The sequence below is a fragment of the Poeciliopsis prolifica genome, unplaced genomic scaffold (assembly GCF_027474105.1).
Source record: "Poeciliopsis prolifica strain line A6 unplaced genomic scaffold, Auburn_PproV2 SCAFFOLD134, whole genome shotgun sequence".
NCBI lineage: Eukaryota > Metazoa > Chordata > Actinopteri > Cyprinodontiformes > Poeciliidae > Poeciliopsis > Poeciliopsis prolifica.
Genome location: NW_026562509.1, coordinates 174,188 through 192,413, shown reverse-complemented (window position 1 = coordinate 192,413; position 18,226 = coordinate 174,188). Strand labels below are relative to the sequence as shown.

At 39.0% G+C, this 18,226-nt stretch overlaps 4 protein-coding genes across 13 annotated transcripts in view; 2 read left to right on the top strand and 2 right to left on the bottom strand.

Moving 5' to 3' along the window:
* The window catches only part of arhgef7b (Rho guanine nucleotide exchange factor (GEF) 7b), a 90,301-nt gene extending 85,026 nt beyond the window's left edge, over positions 1-5,275 (bottom strand). For both annotated transcript variants that reach the window (XM_055024977.1, XM_055024979.1), the window contains exons 1-3: positions 5,236-5,275; positions 5,056-5,162; positions 4,186-4,269 (exon numbers count right to left, since the gene is read on the bottom strand). The gene's annotated coding sequence lies outside the window, so the exon portion shown is untranslated. The remainder of the gene's footprint in view (positions 1-4,185; positions 4,270-5,055; positions 5,163-5,235) is intronic.
* creb3l1 (cAMP responsive element binding protein 3-like 1) overlaps positions 1-8,470 on the top strand; it is a 32,902-nt gene extending 24,432 nt beyond the window's left edge. For 3 of the 4 annotated variants that reach the window (XM_055024989.1, XM_055024988.1, XM_055024990.1), the window contains 5 exons: positions 1,298-1,366; positions 3,738-3,840; positions 4,074-4,233; positions 5,971-6,139; positions 6,226-8,470. In XM_055024989.1, coding sequence (XP_054880964.1) covers positions 1,298-1,366; positions 3,738-3,840; positions 4,074-4,233; positions 5,971-6,139; positions 6,226-6,262 — 538 coding nt within the window. In that variant the 3' untranslated portion in view covers positions 6,263-8,470. The remainder of the gene's footprint in view (positions 1-1,297; positions 1,367-3,737; positions 3,841-4,073; positions 4,234-5,970; positions 6,140-6,225) is intronic. The other variant, XM_055024991.1, reaches the window with a different exon arrangement.
* harbi1 (harbinger transposase derived 1) lies at positions 8,211-16,216 on the bottom strand. 3 transcript variants are annotated; one of them, XM_055024992.1, is made up of 7 exons: positions 16,128-16,216; positions 10,622-10,787; positions 10,330-10,532; positions 10,166-10,253; positions 9,451-9,655; positions 9,199-9,374; positions 8,211-9,124 (listed from the first exon to the last, which is right to left on the bottom strand). In XM_055024992.1, exons 2-7 carry the CDS (start codon positions 10,784-10,786, stop codon positions 8,924-8,926), a joined length of 1,038 nt encoding a protein of 345 aa, XP_054880967.1. In that variant the 5' UTR covers position 10,787; positions 16,128-16,216; the 3' UTR covers positions 8,211-8,923. The 3 variants fall into 3 exon arrangements, with proteins under 3 accessions (XP_054880967.1, XP_054880968.1, XP_054880969.1); XM_055024993.1 differs by lacking the exon at positions 16,128-16,216 and adding an exon at positions 11,541-11,581; XM_055024994.1 differs by lacking the exon at positions 16,128-16,216 and adding an exon at positions 11,498-11,518.
* atg13 (ATG13 autophagy related 13 homolog (S. cerevisiae)) lies at positions 11,791-18,031 on the top strand. 4 transcript variants are annotated; one of them, XM_055024984.1, is made up of 18 exons: positions 11,791-11,946; positions 12,860-12,940; positions 13,070-13,150; positions 13,269-13,388; positions 13,486-13,532; positions 13,604-13,744; positions 13,829-13,869; positions 14,036-14,132; positions 14,219-14,326; positions 14,414-14,507; positions 14,627-14,725; positions 15,045-15,113; positions 15,622-15,725; positions 15,803-15,911; positions 16,023-16,100; positions 16,187-16,294; positions 16,501-16,629; positions 17,082-18,031. In XM_055024984.1, exons 2-18 carry the CDS (start codon positions 12,872-12,874, stop codon positions 17,157-17,159), a joined length of 1,572 nt encoding a protein of 523 aa, XP_054880959.1. In that variant the 5' UTR covers positions 11,791-11,946; positions 12,860-12,871; the 3' UTR covers positions 17,160-18,031. The 4 variants fall into 4 exon arrangements, with proteins under 4 accessions (XP_054880959.1, XP_054880958.1, XP_054880962.1 ...); XM_055024983.1 differs by having other exon boundaries at positions 15,803-15,944; XM_055024987.1 differs by lacking the exon at positions 14,627-14,725 and having other exon boundaries at positions 14,414-14,468; positions 15,803-15,944.
* The last annotated feature ends 195 nt before the right edge of the window (positions 18,032-18,226 follow it).

The following is an 18,226-nucleotide window of genomic DNA, read 5'->3' as shown; positions in this document are numbered from 1 at the left end:
ACACATGGCCCAGATTCACTCAATCTCCTGTCATGGAAAATAACTGAAACTATGGATTTGCTTTTATGACCCCTTCATCACAATATGGAACAATAATAACACTGAACAGTTGAGGCAGATGGTTGCAAAATATCTTATTAATCCCATCAGAATAAATGCAGACGTGGTATGAATCAGAGCGCTGCTTCGCTTTACTCAATCAGTTCAACTCTATTATCCTGCTACATTACAATGCGAGCTTTTTAGAAAAAAAAAGAAGATAATTACCAGATGAAATTTGAGCAAATGTGTCAAACCAGCCATGGTAGATAAGGATTAGAAAGTATAAAAGATGAAGATGTTAGGTTGATAATTCTGATCAATAGGATTAGAACGAGATTGCAGCAAAGAAGCGATCAGACAAAGAAAGGCAGTGAGGAGTCATTCACGATTCTGTCAATAGATTAAACTATTTAATCACGATTATTCGCAAAAATGTTTTAAATCTGCTGCAGCAGATTATTTTTTGTGTTTCTATTATTCTTATAAGTGTTGGGATGGACTAATATGTTTCTTTTATGCAAATGTATGTTTATTGCAATTACAAATGTAATCAAGACTATTTCACAGAAACATTTATAGAAAGTTCTGCGGATAAATAAACTCACATGTATACATGAGAGAATTTATTGATCAAGGGAACAGATTTAGCAGGGATTAAAGCGAGGAAAGAAATAAAGTGCAGGAAATTAAATGTCATAATGTGCAACAAAAAAACAGAACTAAATGCTGTTGGAATTAGGCTTATTTTTGCATTTGCATTTGTTTGTTGCAAGCCCCTAAAAAATTAAAAGGTCAGATTTGATCTTTTACATCTTTAATGCTGCTGCAGAAAGAAAGACTTCACTGATTTTTTTTTTTATCCAGAAACAAATATTTCTTTGCTTTGCAGAAAGAAAATTGTGTGTTCTGGTAATTGATTTCATCAATTTTTGTAATAAGGAAGATAATTATAGCTGATGCGACACTGAACAGATATCTTAAGCACAAAGGTGTCAATCCAAACTGTTCATCCACACTTATGTAGCGCTTTTTACTTTAATTAAAATGATTTGGCCTCAAGTATTTGCAGAAATATTCATGTATACGTTCGAAAGTTCCAATTTAAACTTTATTACTGCTTATTGCAAGTCTTGCAGGGATTTTTGTTCCCCTTTTAGGATAACTGCAGCGCCAAGAAATGTTTGCATCTTTTAGGGCGACACCACACAAATGCAGGTGCAGAGATATCAAAATAATCTGTCTGTTTGTCCATCAGGGTGGAGAATTACACGTCAGAAAACAGCGACCTGTGGAGAAAAGTAGAAAACCTGGAGACTGCCAACAGGTGAGCTTTTACACACTTTGGCTTGCAGATATTACCACAATTTATCAAAAGATCTCTGTGTGCTCCAAACAACTGTGACATGGGTTATCCATTTATGTAATGATGTTTGGATTATCATCAGCAACTGCTTGGCAGATAAAACAAGAGCTGGATGATATTTTGCTGTAGGGATGGAATCACATGGGTATCACGTTTGTGATGGTGAAAGAATCCTAGAAGTGCAGCACAAAACACCATAGTCCAGAGAAAGACAGAAAACAAGTAAGAGGATAACAAGAAAACTTGGTAACTTAAAATAAAAGCAAAAGAGGACACTTTTAACCATTAATGGTCAAAGTGAAAGGTAAAATATGACGAGAGAAGGGTAAAATATTCATAAGGTTGGTGGTTAAGGTTTCCCACAGTATCAGACTTCCTCTATGCTTCAGCTGCTTTTCTGCATAACCATTCTGTGTTTTGTGCAAATCACACCTGGAGTAAAACTCAAGTCTGATCTCATCTGATTAAAGCACAATTCCAAATACAGAGCGTGAAAAGAACCTTAAAATGTTTTGTGGCCATTTTAACCAGTTCTGTTTAGCGGCAACTATCTGCTAATAGCTTGCTTGTGTTTTTGCCTCTGTATGGGTAAGTGCAAATTTATTGCTGATTACCTGGGCAACGTAGCTATAGCTAATCTTACAAGGACTACCATTACTTCCTCAATAGTTTTCCATGCTTACAAATATTTTCGGTGCGTCTTATAAATATGCAATTTCCTTTTCATTTCTGTTGTGATGCAGATCTTAAATTTCATTCATAATACTCTTCAAAATTCTTAAATGTGAGGCGGTGAATCCTGCAGAAAACCTGGTTTACAGTCTCAGCAGAGTTTAGCAAACCCACAACATTTAAGATTGTGATAGTGGGACTGAAAAAGGTTTTTTCTGTACTTCCAAAACAATCCGTTAACATATAGATAATTATTTTTAAGGGAACTGGGTAGAGATACCTAGTAAAAATGTAAGTCTATACATTTTTTAACCTCCTCCTCTCGTGGCTGCTTATAGACATTTCCTGGTTCAATAAATATCTCCCCACATTTACTTTACTTTTCAAAGAAATAGAGCTCGTTTTCATGGTGTTTCGATGCACCAGGCAAATACAAAGTCATGGATTACTTACTGAAGGTTCTAAGAAACTTCAAATGCATCAGATAGGTTTATGTAGTAGGAATCAGGGTGCTGTAGATCATTTCAGATTTTATATTGAGAGTGTGACTGCAAGATATAAAAGAGTATAAACTCAAATTGAGCTCAGATGTGCTAGACCAGCCTCTGCTGTGTCCTCTGTTATTATAACGATATGAAACCAGTCTACTTTTATCCTGGAGTGGGTGGTTAGTTGGGTGGGTGGGTGTGGAGGAGGTAGAGGGTCTGTCTCTGTCTGTCTGAGCGCCGAGTCTGTCATTAAAGTAGCTTTCATCATGGAAGGTACCCCCCGCAGCCCCCGCCTCTTCCCACTATACACACTGATGAATATGTTTGACAACCACACGGTGGAACAATGAGCTGGCACAAAGCGAGGAAACATGAGTCAGCACGCTCACTCTCATTAAAATCCAAACAGTGCAGCTGAAAAAAGAGGGTCTAAATGAGCAAACCTGATTCAAGCTAAAAATGTCCCAAAATGCACCCATTAGTGGTCATTTTCTTCCCATGTGCAATTTCTTTTCGTGCTGCACATCAACTCTGGGTGCCGTCACTTTAATAGCGACAAAGGGAATGCAGTGATTTCTCTGTGAATCAAAAATGAAAGTTATTGTTTGTGTCTAGGGTTGGGACAATATTGAGAAAAGTTCAGGAAATGTGTGGTTTAGCCTAGCACCGAGAGCTAAAACCAACCTAAGTAAAACAAAATTTGAGGTTGCCAAAGAAAGATTTACATCACAGTGCTGGATATTTACTTCAAGAAGCAGCAATAAGTTTAGCTGTAACTCACAGTGAAAGGACTTCAAAGTCCATTAAATCTGATCTGCATGTTACAGCTGACAATATGAAAATGTCAAGTTTTACATTTTTGTCTCATTGTTTCAATTTTACACCTGAGTGCTTTAATTTTCTTTTAATATATATCATGTATTTAAGGTCATGTAATCCGGTTCTCTGTCTCCACCTAGTGGTTGGAGTGAGTCCTCACAGCTATTGATGATTGATACCATCAGAGCCCTGCTCTCCAGATTCATTCTCTCATGTCCTTTAGCTTAACACAAAATGGACTGAAATTTACTGCATAGATCTAGCTATGACAACAAATAACAAGTATAACTTTCTATGTATAATTTCCTTTCTTACTACTTGTTTATATCCCTTTGTGTCTGTTTCATGCCCAGGTCTCTTCTACAGCAGCTGCAGAAGCTTCAGTCTCTGATTTCAGGGAAAGTCATCCCCCGTTCATGTAAAATGGCCTCAACTCAAACAGGAACGTGCCTCATGGTAAATGTTATTGCTGCTAACAAGTGCTTAACAAGTGTTATCTTCCTCAGATAACCTGAGAAATTATTTTTTTTTTAAAAAGCAAAAACAAAAGAAATCATCAAGGGAATAAATACTCATCTTAATTTTGGTTCTCTTTGCAACCAAATAATTTGGTTACAAATAGAGTCATGTCTGATTAAGTTTTACTCATTATTTGTTCATGTAGGGGTTTTGGTTCTGTTTCTACACAGATGATGGCGCTGTGTTTCGTCCTGGTGTTGGGCTCCTTCTCCCCTTGTCCCTCTCCTCTGTCTTTTTTCTCTCACTCCTCCTCTTTATCCTCATCATCCTCTCATTCCTCACCTTCTTCTCTTCCTTCACCGTCGGCGGACCTCTACACGACCAGTCAGGGTGGGTAAACATGCTCGACCGTTTCAGTCCACGCTCCTGCCAGAGGCCACTAGTTTACAAAGATAAACTCCCAGAGCAACATATTGTCTCAACCCAACATTAAGCTGCTTTTCTACATCCAGTTAAAATCCCAACCTCATTAAGCAAATTCCACTGTTATGTTTGAGATGTAATTGTGCAATAAAGGCTGGTTGACATGTCAAAGGTTTCTAATGGTTACTATGGTTATAGGATGGCAGGATATTATTGCAAGTACCAGTTTGTGATATTTAATTGTGACCTTTGAGGAAAAGGTCACATTACAATCCAGCACAAGGCCCACAATCTAACAAAACAAAACATTTTAAAAAGAACAACAATACACATTTACTAATTGTAAATATTTAAAGAAAATTTGACTCTTTCTGTATATAATTTAGTGATTAAAGTTTTGTAGAAGTTTAATTAAAGCAAACAAGGACTTCCTGGTCCACAGGTAACCCAGAATCACTACTGTATTACATTCTATATCATGGAAGAGACAATATGAACAAACATTCACACTGTGATGATTCATAAGCATTTAAATCAGCCGCTTTTAAAGAAAATATGCTATTTTAATTTAAGAGCGCGTTATACATTCCGAACGCTCTTATTTTGAAGGTCTGAAGGAAGTTGGCTCGGTGTTTTCGCCGTTGGCCAAAAATTTGACTTATGTTTATTTTATAGCTTATTTTAATTAGAAAAGCAATTCTTATTTCCTAATTCGAATTAGACCGTCAGCGAATACTCACAGTCTAAGCTAGCAACAAATGTATCAGAGAAACAGAAACAGGAAGCTACCTTGTTAGCGTCCAGTTTGTCAGATGGTTGGCGGCTCCTGGCGGCTCAAGTGTCGCTTCTTCTGAGTTGAGCGAGGACAAAATATCTTCCTTGGCCGAATATGAAGTCTAAAATACCAACATTTATACATGTGTAGATATATATGCATTACTTTGTGGAATTTGGAGGTTGACAACTGACCTTTACGGTTTTCTCCACGTCTGTTTGGACGCTCCTGACATGATGCGTTTAAGGGACAATTAGAAAAAGGAATGTTTAAAAGTTTTATTAGCGAATGTTATGGAAGCGGATCAGGAATGGTGACGAAGAATCAAAAATATTTTTATTTACTCTCACAACTCTGATTTGTTTTTACACAATTTTATAATTCTGACATTCTGTAATGATTATTCTCAGAATTCTGATATTTTCTGGGAAAACAACACATAGAAAAAAAATCCCCAAATCTACCTAAAGGGTCCAAATTAAAACTAAAAGTAAAAATTATTTATTTTAAATGGTCCTAATCCTCTTCATTATAAGACAAATTTAATGTTAACTTTCATTTTGAAACTGTAATGCTAACAAAATATTTATAATTAAATTTTTTCTTGTTTGGGATTTTAAACTAAACTTCTGCTTATGACCACAAACACTGAACTGCAATGCAAGCAATGCGCCTTATCAAAGATTCTTCAATTAGCAGATTAATTCCTAACATTTATTATTGTTTGATTGCCCCAACCTTGTGTGAAGCCATTTAGTAGGTTTGCTGTTGCACAATCATCCTTCTATACAACCTAATTATGGGTATTAGGCATACTTTGTGTTTCTCTATCACATTTAAAGGTTTTAATGGGAAATATAATGAGGTTATCAGTTTTAGAGGTCAAAGGTAACCCTCAGATTGAACTCCAGTGTGTTTGTGTGTCACAGTCCGCTCCCGCAGCCTGCTCTTCTACGATGAACAGGCTCCCCTGGAGGAGAGTTTGGTGCCGTCAGAAGGAGAGAGGCTGCAGTCAGAGGTCCACTCTCACATTCAGACCCGTCGGCATACAGCCGACACCCACAGCAACCAGACAACCGGGCCCAAATTAGACCAAAGGTACAAACAAACCCAGAAAGCTGCAGTGATTCCCCACATGCTCCATGTCGGGTCTTAAACTACTGCTGCCCCTTCTGTCTCCTCAGATATACCAAACCAGGCGGAGTCTCGGAGGTTTTCTGATTCTTATATCCTCTTCCTGCTCGAAGCGCTCCATCCTCCTGTTCCCACATCGCTCTGTCAACAAATCAGCCCAGCTTCAGCTCCGACATCGATCACCCTTCATCTTTCTGTTGTACTTGAACACTCTGGATGTAAACATCAACTTTATTGTTGTTTTACTGCACTAAAATTCTAATTTATAGTAAGCAACTCATTTCACTGAATCAGTTTACCTACACAATGCCTTGCAAAAGTACTTCTCCACATTTTGGCACATTATTTTATATGATAGGCCCGCACAAAGTTGTCTTAGTCAATCTTTACTATCTGTTTTGATTTTCTTTTTTTTTACTTGAACATTTAGTTAAAAAAAACTTAAGTCTTTAAATCCAATTTTTAAGAAGAATTAAGCATAAATAGCAAAGTCTTAAATTGTGGCATTAACCTTCAAAGTGATGTTTATGGTTTTCAGAGCTTTAACTTTTAGACATCACCTAATAAGAAAGGGCTCACTTATATTAGGGTTTGCTTATATTAGTCATCTATAATGATCCGATGCTTGATTTTTAAAATTACGGATAGTCAGTATTAGTAAGACACAAAATACGCTTTCAAATTTTAACTCAACAAAGATCATTTAGAAATGATAAAATAAACAGAATAACGCTTTAGATATTGAAGCAGCGCCATTTTAAAGTGCCTTCCTTGTTCTGCGGTCCAGTATGGCCATTTGACCGCACACACGATGCAAAATATGACAATTATATAACAATTGTAAAATGCCTTAAAATAAGTAGTTGCCATGACAACCCCAATTTGCCTTCCTAAGTGGCATGTTCTCTTGTCTTTCTCATTTTGTAGTGTCTAAGAGAAACTAGCCATTACATCATGTCATATTTATTCATGGCAACAGGACGCCCAGAATTATCAAATACATTATTTTACATGTAGATCATCTTTAAAAAGTTGAAATGTACTCAAAATTTGGGATTTTTTTCAGAATAATAAAATGTATTTATTTTAAGGCTTTTTGCATGTCTACCAGAGGTGCCAGTAAGTGTGGAGAACTGTAGCACTTCTTTAAATTTTCAAAATAAAACACAAATTCTAGGTTATTTCTGCAACTTTATCATTTAATAAGCATTTTTTTACTTCTAATTCTGACCAAATGTCTAATTTTTTCTTATATTTTGGTATTTCTTGGGAGGCGTGTTCTTTTCTTTCATAAAACGGCGCCGATCTGAGGGTAGGAAGCATCACATAAAAGTTTTTTTTTTTAAATATAAATTGTATATGTAATATATTTGCAGCATCAAAAAAATGCATATTTAATTTATGCGAAAAAAAATACATGTACTGATTTTTTTTAAGTTAGTTTATCTTATTGTTTTTTAAATAATAAAAAAAAATACAAAAAGAAAACTTTTAATATATTACAAGCATTGAAAAATTAGCATATTTATTTTATGCAAAATAAAAAAGGAGATGATTTGGCATTTCAGAAGAGGTAAAGTTTCATGACATAAAACTGCTGTCGCATGAATTGGGTGCTTCAGAATTTAAAAAAATTATTATTTTCTATATTTCTAACTTTGTTTTTGGCCAGAAATTTAAAACAAAAGTAAAAAAAAATAGATGACCAATTATCATTCAGCAGTGTTTGTTGTATTTATTGATTGCTTGTAGAAAGTGTGTAAATATTGAAGAAGCATTCCAGGAGAAAAAGCACCACTAGTTTCAGTTTGATTGAACACTATAATGAAATCAGAAGATTTCATCACCACTATCTATAACACAGTGCTGTTCTGAAAACCCCAAACAAGTCATTTTATTCCAAAAGCTGTGTATAACGCATTTCACTTCATCATGGGTTTCTTCCTTTTTTTTCTTCCATCTAGTTCATTGATTTTGTCTCCATTTTGTCATCAGAAATGAACAGAAAAGCATTATGTGACTGCAGCCAGATCCACTCTCTCTCTCTTTTTCTCTCTCTCTCTCTCTATTTCGTCTGGGACCAAATACCAAATGTACATAATTGATGACAACTTCCAGCATAGTTGTTGTAAATAGTGGGTCTTGTTTTTGTACTGTCATAATCCCAGATTTTAGCCTGTGGAACGTCCTGTGGGGAAGAAAACAAAAGGGGGGGGAGGGGCATCAAAATAAAAGAAATGATGATTTAGGGATTGGGGGGAGTCCATTTGTAATTAACTGAGATGACACAGCATCTACACACAGTTTGATTAGTCCTAAAACTCCAGGAGGCGAACCTCTAGGGGGCGCCAGGCTGTTTGAAATGTGTTTGGATGTGTTGTTGTCTCTGTTTGTTGTATAGAGTCCTGCATGTTCCTCCACATATATATACATATATATATATATATCTATATCTATGTTATCGTAGTGTAGTCAGTAGAGTAGAAATGAGCAAAATATTAAAAATCTGCATCAGCAACTCTGTGCCTGTGGATTTCATTCTTCTCTGTGTTTAACGCAAAAGGATGGAGAGATCCATTCGTTATTTGTTGGTTTTCCTTCCATGCAACCAGCCAACCAACCATCCATGATGTCTACTTACCATCCATCCAATCATTCATCCATTCAATCATTGATCCATCCATCTGTTCATTGATTGATCCATCCATCCATCCAGTCTTTTTCTGGTCTCTGTCCTCTGTGGAGTCTCTAGCTGAAGTGTTTCAGTATGATGTGTTTCCGGAGCTCCTCCGCCTCGCTGTCCCAGTCCTCCAGCGTCTCCTCGGGGCCCTTGGGCTGCTCCAGTGGCTCTGTCCTCTCCAGAGTCCAGGCGTCCAGGCCGGAATGCAGGGAGGCGTTGTGCAGAACGCAGCAAGCAAGGAGGATGGACGAGCTCCTCTCAGGAGAATACTGCTCATGTTGGAGAGAAACCGTGTATGTCATTTTGCTTGCACAAGAATATAGAGGCTTAATTAAAATCATACCTGCAGGTTCCCTTTGATGCCATCTAAACATCTGAATCTGGTCTGAATGGCCCTGAAAGTTCTGTCCACTATTTCATGTGTCACCGTGTGGGCCAGGTTATACTGAAACTCTGCAGCTGTTCCTGGGCTCTCCACTGGTGTCATCAGCCACTTCTTCAAAGGATAACGTCCATCGCCTTTCAAAGAGCAGACCCACATTACCGTCAGAGCTCTGAAGTCAAACGTGTGACTGCTCCTGAGAGAGCGACTCACCCAGCAGCCAGCCCTCCTCGTTGTCCTGCAGCTGTTTGGAAATGGCTGACCTCTGCAGAATCTTGGTGTCCTGCAGGCCGCCGGGCCATGTTTCAGCGCTCAGTAAAAGTCCCCGGGCGTTACAGACCAGCTGGCAGGCTATGGAGTGGAAGCCCTTCTTGTTCACGTAAGAGGAGGCGTCGCTGTTCGGGGCTTTGATGGCCACCTGTTGAGGAAGGGTTAAGACAAACGTCCTCCTACTTTATTCTGAATTTTGTATTAGGTGAAAACCCAGCTTCTTTAGAAATGATCTTTTTACGTTTTACCCTTCTTACTGAGGGAGTCAGTTTCGCTGTTTTCATCATCTCCTATCAAAATTTCAAGAAATAAAGGCTTAAAATATTTCACTCTCTCTGTAGTGAATCTATATAATATGCGAGTTTCAATTTATGAAATGCAAAATAGAACAAAAATTAAATTTTTTCATAATGTAATTTTTTTATGTGTTTGCATGTTGAGAATAACTAAATATATCTTAACTGAATATAGAAGATAACTGAGGTAGCTGAATATAAAAGGCAAATCACACTTCAATCTTTCTAAAACTTGCTCTCCTGCTGCTTTACAGTTATTCCCTACTTTGTGCCCATCTTTTCCATCAGACAAAATTTTCCAGACATTGGTAAAAAAAAAAAAAAAAGTGAAGGTGAGAGTTTTTTTGTTTTCTTCAGCTAACCTGAACACAGTCGAGAACGCCGAGGACTCCTGGAAATCCTGCCACCCTCTGAAACTCCTGGAAGGAGTACTCTCTGTTCGACGGGTCTCTGTTTGAACAGCATGTATTATTTTAAGATTTTCCATAAAGGTGGTGAGCTTTAAATCAAAGTGTGACATATGTACCTATTGAAAGTGATGAACTCTGGAGCTTTCTCCACCAGAGCTTTAGTCACATTGGTCACACATCTGGACATGGACGCCTGGCTGATCCCTATTATATCCCCCATTGACGTCTGGAATGAGCCAGATGTATAGAAGCCCAACGCTGCCAACACCTGAACCTCAGGACTGATTGCTCTGGATCTCAGGGTTCTCCTGGAAAGAGTCTGCCGAATGGAAATTACGAGGTGACGCAATATGGAACTGCAAACATCACTTCTTTTTAAGATGGAAAGTAATGATTATCGAGTCGCACCTCTCTCAGTAATTCCACTAGATACAGGATGAAGTCTCTTGGAAACCCAAAGTTTGAGAGGAGAACGCTGTTTGAAACGGTGTCCAGGTCAAAGCGCTCCAGAGTCTTATGGCCTCGCCCGTGCAGGAGAAGATCACAGTCCAAGATGGCTATCGGGATGGCCATGCTGAGGGAACAGAAGAAGATGCACCATGCAGATAATCTTAATTTTGTGCCAAGTGAAATATTTTTCTGAAACACTGATGAGTCATTTTCAATTTTCTTGCAGAAGAAACTAGTTTTAAGCATTTGTGTTGCCATGCACTCACATGTTACAAGGAAAGACAACAAAAACCCAACAATAATAAGGAAAATGTATTTTTATAATTGAAATAAAAATGTCAAAAGGACAACATATGACACAGGCTAAAACACAAAAAGTTGTGTGAGGCAGTAAAGTAACACCGCACTGGTATCTTCGTCACACTGACCACAATGAAACATGGTGGTGGTTGCAGCATGCTGTGGGGCTGCTTTTCTTCAGCAGACACAGGGAAACTGATATCTTTTGTTGAAGGGTGGAAATCACTTGCAACTGGACAGGAGGTTCACCTTCCAGCACAACAATGAAGCTAAACATGGTTTAAATCAAAGCATATACATGCATTACGCATATGCCTTCATTTTGATACAATACAGCATTAAGATCGTGATATGTGCTTTTGAAACATGCAAAGAAACGCTATGTTAAGCATAAAGAGGCACATAAACACAAGTGCTAACCCAATTTTCTACCTAGTTTTAAGCTAGCTTCGTTCCATTGAGTCAAATCTCAGATCAATGTGGTCCACCTAACAACTCTACAGACTCGGTGAAACTAAGTGACTTCAAACCAACCTCTAAGCCTTTTCAATACCTTTGAAGAAAGAACATTGTTTACCTTCAGATAAGCTAGCATCTGGCAACCAAAATAAGCCAAAGGAAACTTCGTTTGCGGTGACCAATCGCAGATTCGACACAACAAATTTAGTATTTATATATATATTTATAAATCTCTTCTAGTTCACGAAATGTGCCCTCAGAGTGAAGCATAGTGTAATTGTATGTTTCAGCTGTTCAAGTGAATAAATATTGTAGAAAAAGGACGTGGCGAAAGTGCGAGTTGGAGATCGCTGCTACATAAACACGTCGACATGGAGAAGATAAACAGAAAAGTAGCACAGCAGCTTCTGACGTTATGTGTGTCCGAACATGGCCTATGAGTCTTTATAGAAAATACTAATTCTGCTATATGTTCAAGCTAATGTCTATTACATTGAACGCCCATCGATAAGGAAACGGCTAATGTAAGTTTCGGTGTTTTTAAGGATTTATAAAGCCCTCGTTATTCAGCCAGTCAGCTAGCATTAGCAACATGCTAACGCTGGTGTAGCAGTGACTCACTGTTCTGTCAGGAAAACAAGCAGCAATCATTCCAGAAATCCTCCTGTTATGTTGTCGTTTTTCATATAACAGGCGCTGTAGTTGGTCAAATACTGCAGTCAGTCTTTGTACTATGAATGACCTCCATATTTAGTCAGGTTAATTTCTAATAAGCGTGGAGGCCTGATTTGTTTTCCAGAACTAGTGATTGTGTAAGGTTTAAAAGCTGCCTTTGCCAACGTGTGTCACTGATTTGTCAAACATTTTCTATCCACATTCATTTCGTTTAGAAATACAATCAATTAGTACGCAGCAACGTCAGATTTAAGTCAAAATAGTTTATGTAGGTCAAACTTTGCTTTGGTTTGGGGATTTTAAGCAGCACAACATTTTGGGATGCTTTTTACAGCAAAAAGCTAAGTTTTGCACCTCATTTAATTATTCTGATTATTCTTATGATGGAGCACCATGAGCATAGAACAGAGTGGAAAGTCCAAAAATGTACATTTAATTGTCTGTGCATCTATTGTTGTGTATTAAATATGTAATATATTTGTAATAATTACAAGATTTGCTTTACTATTAACGTTCTGTTTATTTAGATTGGAATATTTTATGCTTTTATTTTTGCAATACTTTTGTGTGCGTTAATCTCGCTTTTCTATGTTTTCACCTTAACATTGCTCTTATTTGACACTTGTAAAGTTTATGGGTACTTTGCACATTATTTTTGATGTATTTCACATTCGTAGACAAAAGTTATATAAATAAATATATATTTTTAAATGAATGATTTGGAAAAATGCCCTAACAGATTGCGTCTCCTGTGATCCTCAGGGTCGTGACAACATGGACGGTGACCTGAGTCCACAGGATAAGAAAGACTTGGACAAGTTCATCAAGTTTTTTGCCTTAAAGGTCAGAGGGCAGCCAAAAGCTTTTTCCCTTGATCCAAAACTTTTTTATTTAGACCTTGTTTTTATTAGCCCTGTTTTCAGCCATTTTCTCCCGACTCATTCCCACATCACTGTTTGTTTTTATGTGTAGACTGTTCAGGTGATCGTTCAAGCTCGCCTGGGGGAGAAGATCTGCACTCGCTCGTCTTCGTCACCCACTGGCTCAGACTGGGTGAAACTAAAGCTCCATTTTATTTTATTTTATTTATTTTTTAAATCATTTTATATCCCTACCTTGTTGGTCTTCTGATGTGAAGCACTTTTTCCCTCCTGTTCCACATTCCGTTTAGTTTAATTTGGCCATCAAAGACATCCCGGAGGTCACTCATGAGGCCAAGAAGGCGCTGGCCGGCCAGCTTCCAGGCATCGGCCGCTCCATGTGTGTGGAGATCTCCCTGAAGACCTCAGAGGTAGAACTCATAAAGTCACTTTAGTTTTAGCTCCTCATAACCCAGGAGAGTTTTTGTCACTAAATTGATCTTTTTTGTCTCCATCTTCATTGCTTAGGGAGACTCCATGGAGTTAGAGACTTGGTGCCTGGAGATGAATGAGAAGTAAGCAGCGTTCAGATTCAGCTTAGCTCCCGTTTCACGTTTAACCTGTGTGATTTCTGGCCCTCATGCAGGTGTGATAAGGACATTAAAGTGTCGTACACCGTCTATAATCGCCTGTCTGTCCTCCTAAAATCTCTGCTGGCCATCACCAGAGTGACTCCCGCCTATAAGCTATCCAGAAAGCAAGGCCACGACTACGTCATATTATACAGGTGTCCTGATGAGCACTGACGCCCATCTCTTGAATCCAGCCATATAAAACTAAGATATCCATCTAAATGCTGTCTCCTGTGTAGGATCTACTTTGGGGAAGTCCAGCTGGGTGGATTAGGAGAAGGTAACTTTAGTTCTGGTCTGTGTGGCGTCTGTTTAATGTGTGATTTTCCTTGGTCTGTCCATCAATCTGTCCGTCCATCCATCTGTTTTTTGTGCTCCCGTCAATAACTATGTACTATTACTATTCATGGACTCAACCATCCTTCATCAATCTTCTTTTTATCAAGGTTTCCAAACGGTGCGCGTCGGTGTTGTCGGCACCCCGGTCGGCACGGTAACGCTGTCATGTGCCTACCGCACCAACCTGGCGTTCATGTCCAGCAGGTAACCAGCACCTTCCCACTGCCGCTCAGTCTGTCTTCCCTTAAGTTCAGCTCAGCAGGTAACGATGACCTGGATTTATTCTGCAGGCAGTTTGAACGGTCGGCTCCCATCATGGGAATCATCGTGGATCACTTTGTGGACGCGCCCTGCGGCAATCAGCGTCCAATCACAATGGGGCAGCTCTGCAACTACAGGTAGACCTTCATGGTTATTTTTTTTTTTAAGTCATCCTCTAGTTTTCTGTGCTTCAGCAAAACCACTTCCTGTCCATGCGTCTTCAGACCCCCAGATGAGGACGACGGCGGAGCGTTTGCTGGCGTTCAGGACTCGCAGGAGGTCTGTACCACCTCTTTCTCCACCTCCCCTCCCTCTCAGGTGAGCCCACACTCCTCCTCTCTCTTTATCTGTCGATTCTCACTCCTGATTATCATTTCACTCTCTCCTCTTGTTTTCTCGTCCGTTTTCTTTAACTTTCGTTGCTAATGTGGACTCAGTGTGTCTGCACTCTGAGTCCATCCCCTTCCAAACTGTCCAAACCCCTCCCGCTGGACAGTCTCCAGCTCCCATTGGCTCCAGGACTTGTCACTCACAATGTGAGTCTTTGGTGGTGTTTGATGGTGTGTTTTTTTGTGAGAGGCGCTGAAGCTCACCCGCCAGAGTTTACCTCTCTAGTTTTGTGTTCATCACAACCTTCTCCATCACTTGACCTCTGGAATCCTTGCAACTAGCTTAGAGCAGAGTTTGCATCCCTGTAGCTTCAGTTTGTTGTGGTTCGCCGTCACTTGTAGCGACGTAGTTAACTCATAATGCTTGACACACACTTTCTCATATCCCTTCAGCACCAACAAGAACCTTAGTGTTTGGTATTTGGTTATTATTTCCTTTTTTTTAATTAATTTATTTTTTCTGCAGCTCTATGCTTCCAGGTTATCCTACCAGCCTGCACCTCCAGGAGGAGCTGCTGAGTTCAACACAAACCAGGTAGGTAGTTGTATTCACGCACAAACTGATGTTTACTCAGGGAAATAATAAAGTTAAAGAGGCATAAAACTTAAGCCAGGAGTTTTCCAACGTCACTGAGTCATAAGTATTAAGATTCAAATACATTTTGGGGGTTTACTTGAACAAATTTATTCTCAGTTATACAAACAGGGTTTCTGTGACTTTCTTTGAAACTTTTGCTATATTTAGTCAACTTTAATGAATTAGACAAACCTGAAATGGGTGCAGTGATAGATTTTTCAATAGAAAAATATAAGAAAACTATAAGAGTTTGGTCGAAAAAAGATTTATATTTTGTGTTGTAATCAACACTTTCTATTGTCAGAAAATCACATCGGAAATCCTTTTGCCCTCATTATATATAAGTATCAATGGGTCAAATTTTGGAAACTTAAGCAAAAACTCTCATTCTGGGTCACAAAAAGAGAACCCCAGGGATCAGTGCTCGAGTCCCTAGGCTTCTGTTCAGCGACGTTCTCTCTTCCAGGTTAAAGAAGGAGGGAATGTTCTGGTTCCGGCTCAGCCTCAGCCGCCTCATGGAGCGGATGTCCATCTGACCATAGAAAACGCTCCAAACACACCGAGCAGCAGGTAAGTTCTTCACACTTGCGTCTTCAGTTTCAATTGGAAAATATCAATAAGGAAACTCTTACGGCGTTGTCTAACAGTGGCGATGAAGACGGGCTGCTGCAGAGCGGTGAGGGAAGAAGGGACGATGGGAGGAGGAGCGTCTCTCCCTCTGACCCAGTGGAGTCCCTCAATGCATTCACAAGGAAGGTTGGGGCTTTTGTGAATAAACCCAACACTCAGGTAGTTAATGTGTCTCCTCTTACAATCCTCTCCATGAAAGTTGGTTAAAATAATATTTTTGTTTGTGTGCCTGTGTAGATAACAGCTGCCAGTTTGGATCTCCCATTCGCTGCATTTGCTCCTCGTGGCCTGGACTCTGAGGAGAACGATCCCATGGTGATTTTATCTGGTTTTTCAACATACCTTTATAGTCTCACGCGTCCTGCCGCTGGAAGGTGACTGTGTGCGTTTCTTGCGTTCAGGTGCGTCCTCCGGATTCTCCTCCTTCCCAGTCGCCCCTGCAGGCCAGCCTTCACTCTCAGGGCTCGGACGGATCGGGACCGCAGGACGACTTCGTCATGGTTGACTTTGTGAGTGGTTTCTGACTTCAAAACTATCAGGGGAAAAACACACAACCAACTGAGTGAAGTGACCACTTTTAAATCGATCTGTTTTTCTTACTGGAATCCCATATTTTATTTTTATTTATTCAATACTACAGATGCAACATTAAAGGAGAAAGATGCTAATCATGATGTGATTTATGTTTGTTTTTTTTGTCTGTCCCTTTGTGCAGCGTCCAGCTTTCTCTAAAGATGACCTTTTGCCGATGGATCTGGGCACTTTCTATCGAGAGTTTCAGAACCCTCCACAGCTGGCCAGCCTCTCGCTGCACACCAGCTCCCAGTCGATGGCTGACGACCTGGTAAACACGCCCTCTCCCCTTTTGTATTGTCTCATGACGTATTGGGGCCATTGGAAAAAATTTAAAATTAAAAGAATTAAATTAAATACAAAAAAACAGTTTTTGAATAATCTCAGAAATTACAGGAAAAATTTTTTAAATTTGAGTGTGAAGTCAATAATTTGCTAGTGAAATGTCCTAATTTTGAGAGGAATCTAATTTTCTGAAAACAAACGTTGAAATTTGTGTTTGAAACATTTACATTTTCTAGAAAATCTGATTAATCTCAAAATGTTTTTTTTCCTTGGCAAACTTTTCACTTTTGAAGCTCAACAAAATTCCACCTTTCTTTTTCTTGAAAAATGTCAGAGATAAACCTCTTTTTTCTAACGGCCCTAATACCCCATCGTAATTTAACATTTTTAGTTAAAGAACATTAAACAAAGGACTGATGTGAGCTGGTTCGTTTGCAGGACTCACTGCCGGAGAAACTGCGTGTCTATGAGAAGAACATTGACGAATTTGACGCGTTTGTGGACATGCTCCAGTAGGACGAAAGGGGGAAGTCAACCTGCGACTAAAAGCTGAATTAATCAGAAGAAGGGGGGAGCTCACTGTTTGTCTTGTGAGAATTACTCAGAATACATCATGTTTAAAGCTGTTTGTGTCTGAAAACTTCTTACCTGTTCACTTAGTCTGCTTCACTGTAAATACTGCAATATCTGGTGACACTGGCTCCCTTACCATCGCCTTCTGGTGGCTGCGATCAAACCGACAGCTTTAATTTATGTGTTGCATAATTCTGCTCTTGTAGTCAAATGATCATGGGGCAGCCATGCAAATCCATGGACAGATTCTGCTAGTGATGCCCTCATTATAAATCCTTTCTCCTTTCTTTTAACCTGTAAATGTAAAAAAAAAAACAACAAAACAAAGATTAACATGTCTAAAAAGGGTATCTTTTTTTCTTTTTTTTCCTGAAGGTTGCACATAACCCTGAATAGCATTGTCTGTGTTTTTCTTATAAATGAAAAGACTCGTTTGTTGTGCGAAGCGTGGCGTTCCCAGCTGGTCTGGGGATTTAAACCACCACTGTGAATTGCACCAGATGATCCCAGACAACTTTAACAGTGAAGAAGCCGCAGTTTCTCTGTGAGCAGAGCCCACATGTCAGATGGAAATAAACACTCAACATCACATAACCTCCCTGAAGCTCTGATTGACCCCAGGCTGGTTGCATTAGGACTAAATTAAGAACCGTTCCAACACATTAATGTATATTGTGTGAAATATGTAAAAAAAAAAAAAAAAAAAAAGAAAGAATACCCAGCTAGCCACAGCATTCATGGTCGAGTTGTTCGAAAGCTTTAATTTAAAGCATTCTGTTGAAGTAGATGTCCTAATAAAGCATGGCTGCTCTGTTTGCTGTGCGTCTTTTCTTCGGTTTTTGCTCGAAAAAAAACTCAAATCCTTTTCTAATTAAACAATGGATGATTACTACACAGGGGTAAAGTTACCATTTCATAGCAGACAAACATAACTGCATTAACATTTCTGAAATAATTTGTACTCCTATAGAAAAAGTTGCATTAAAAAAAAGCATCCAAATTAAAAAGGT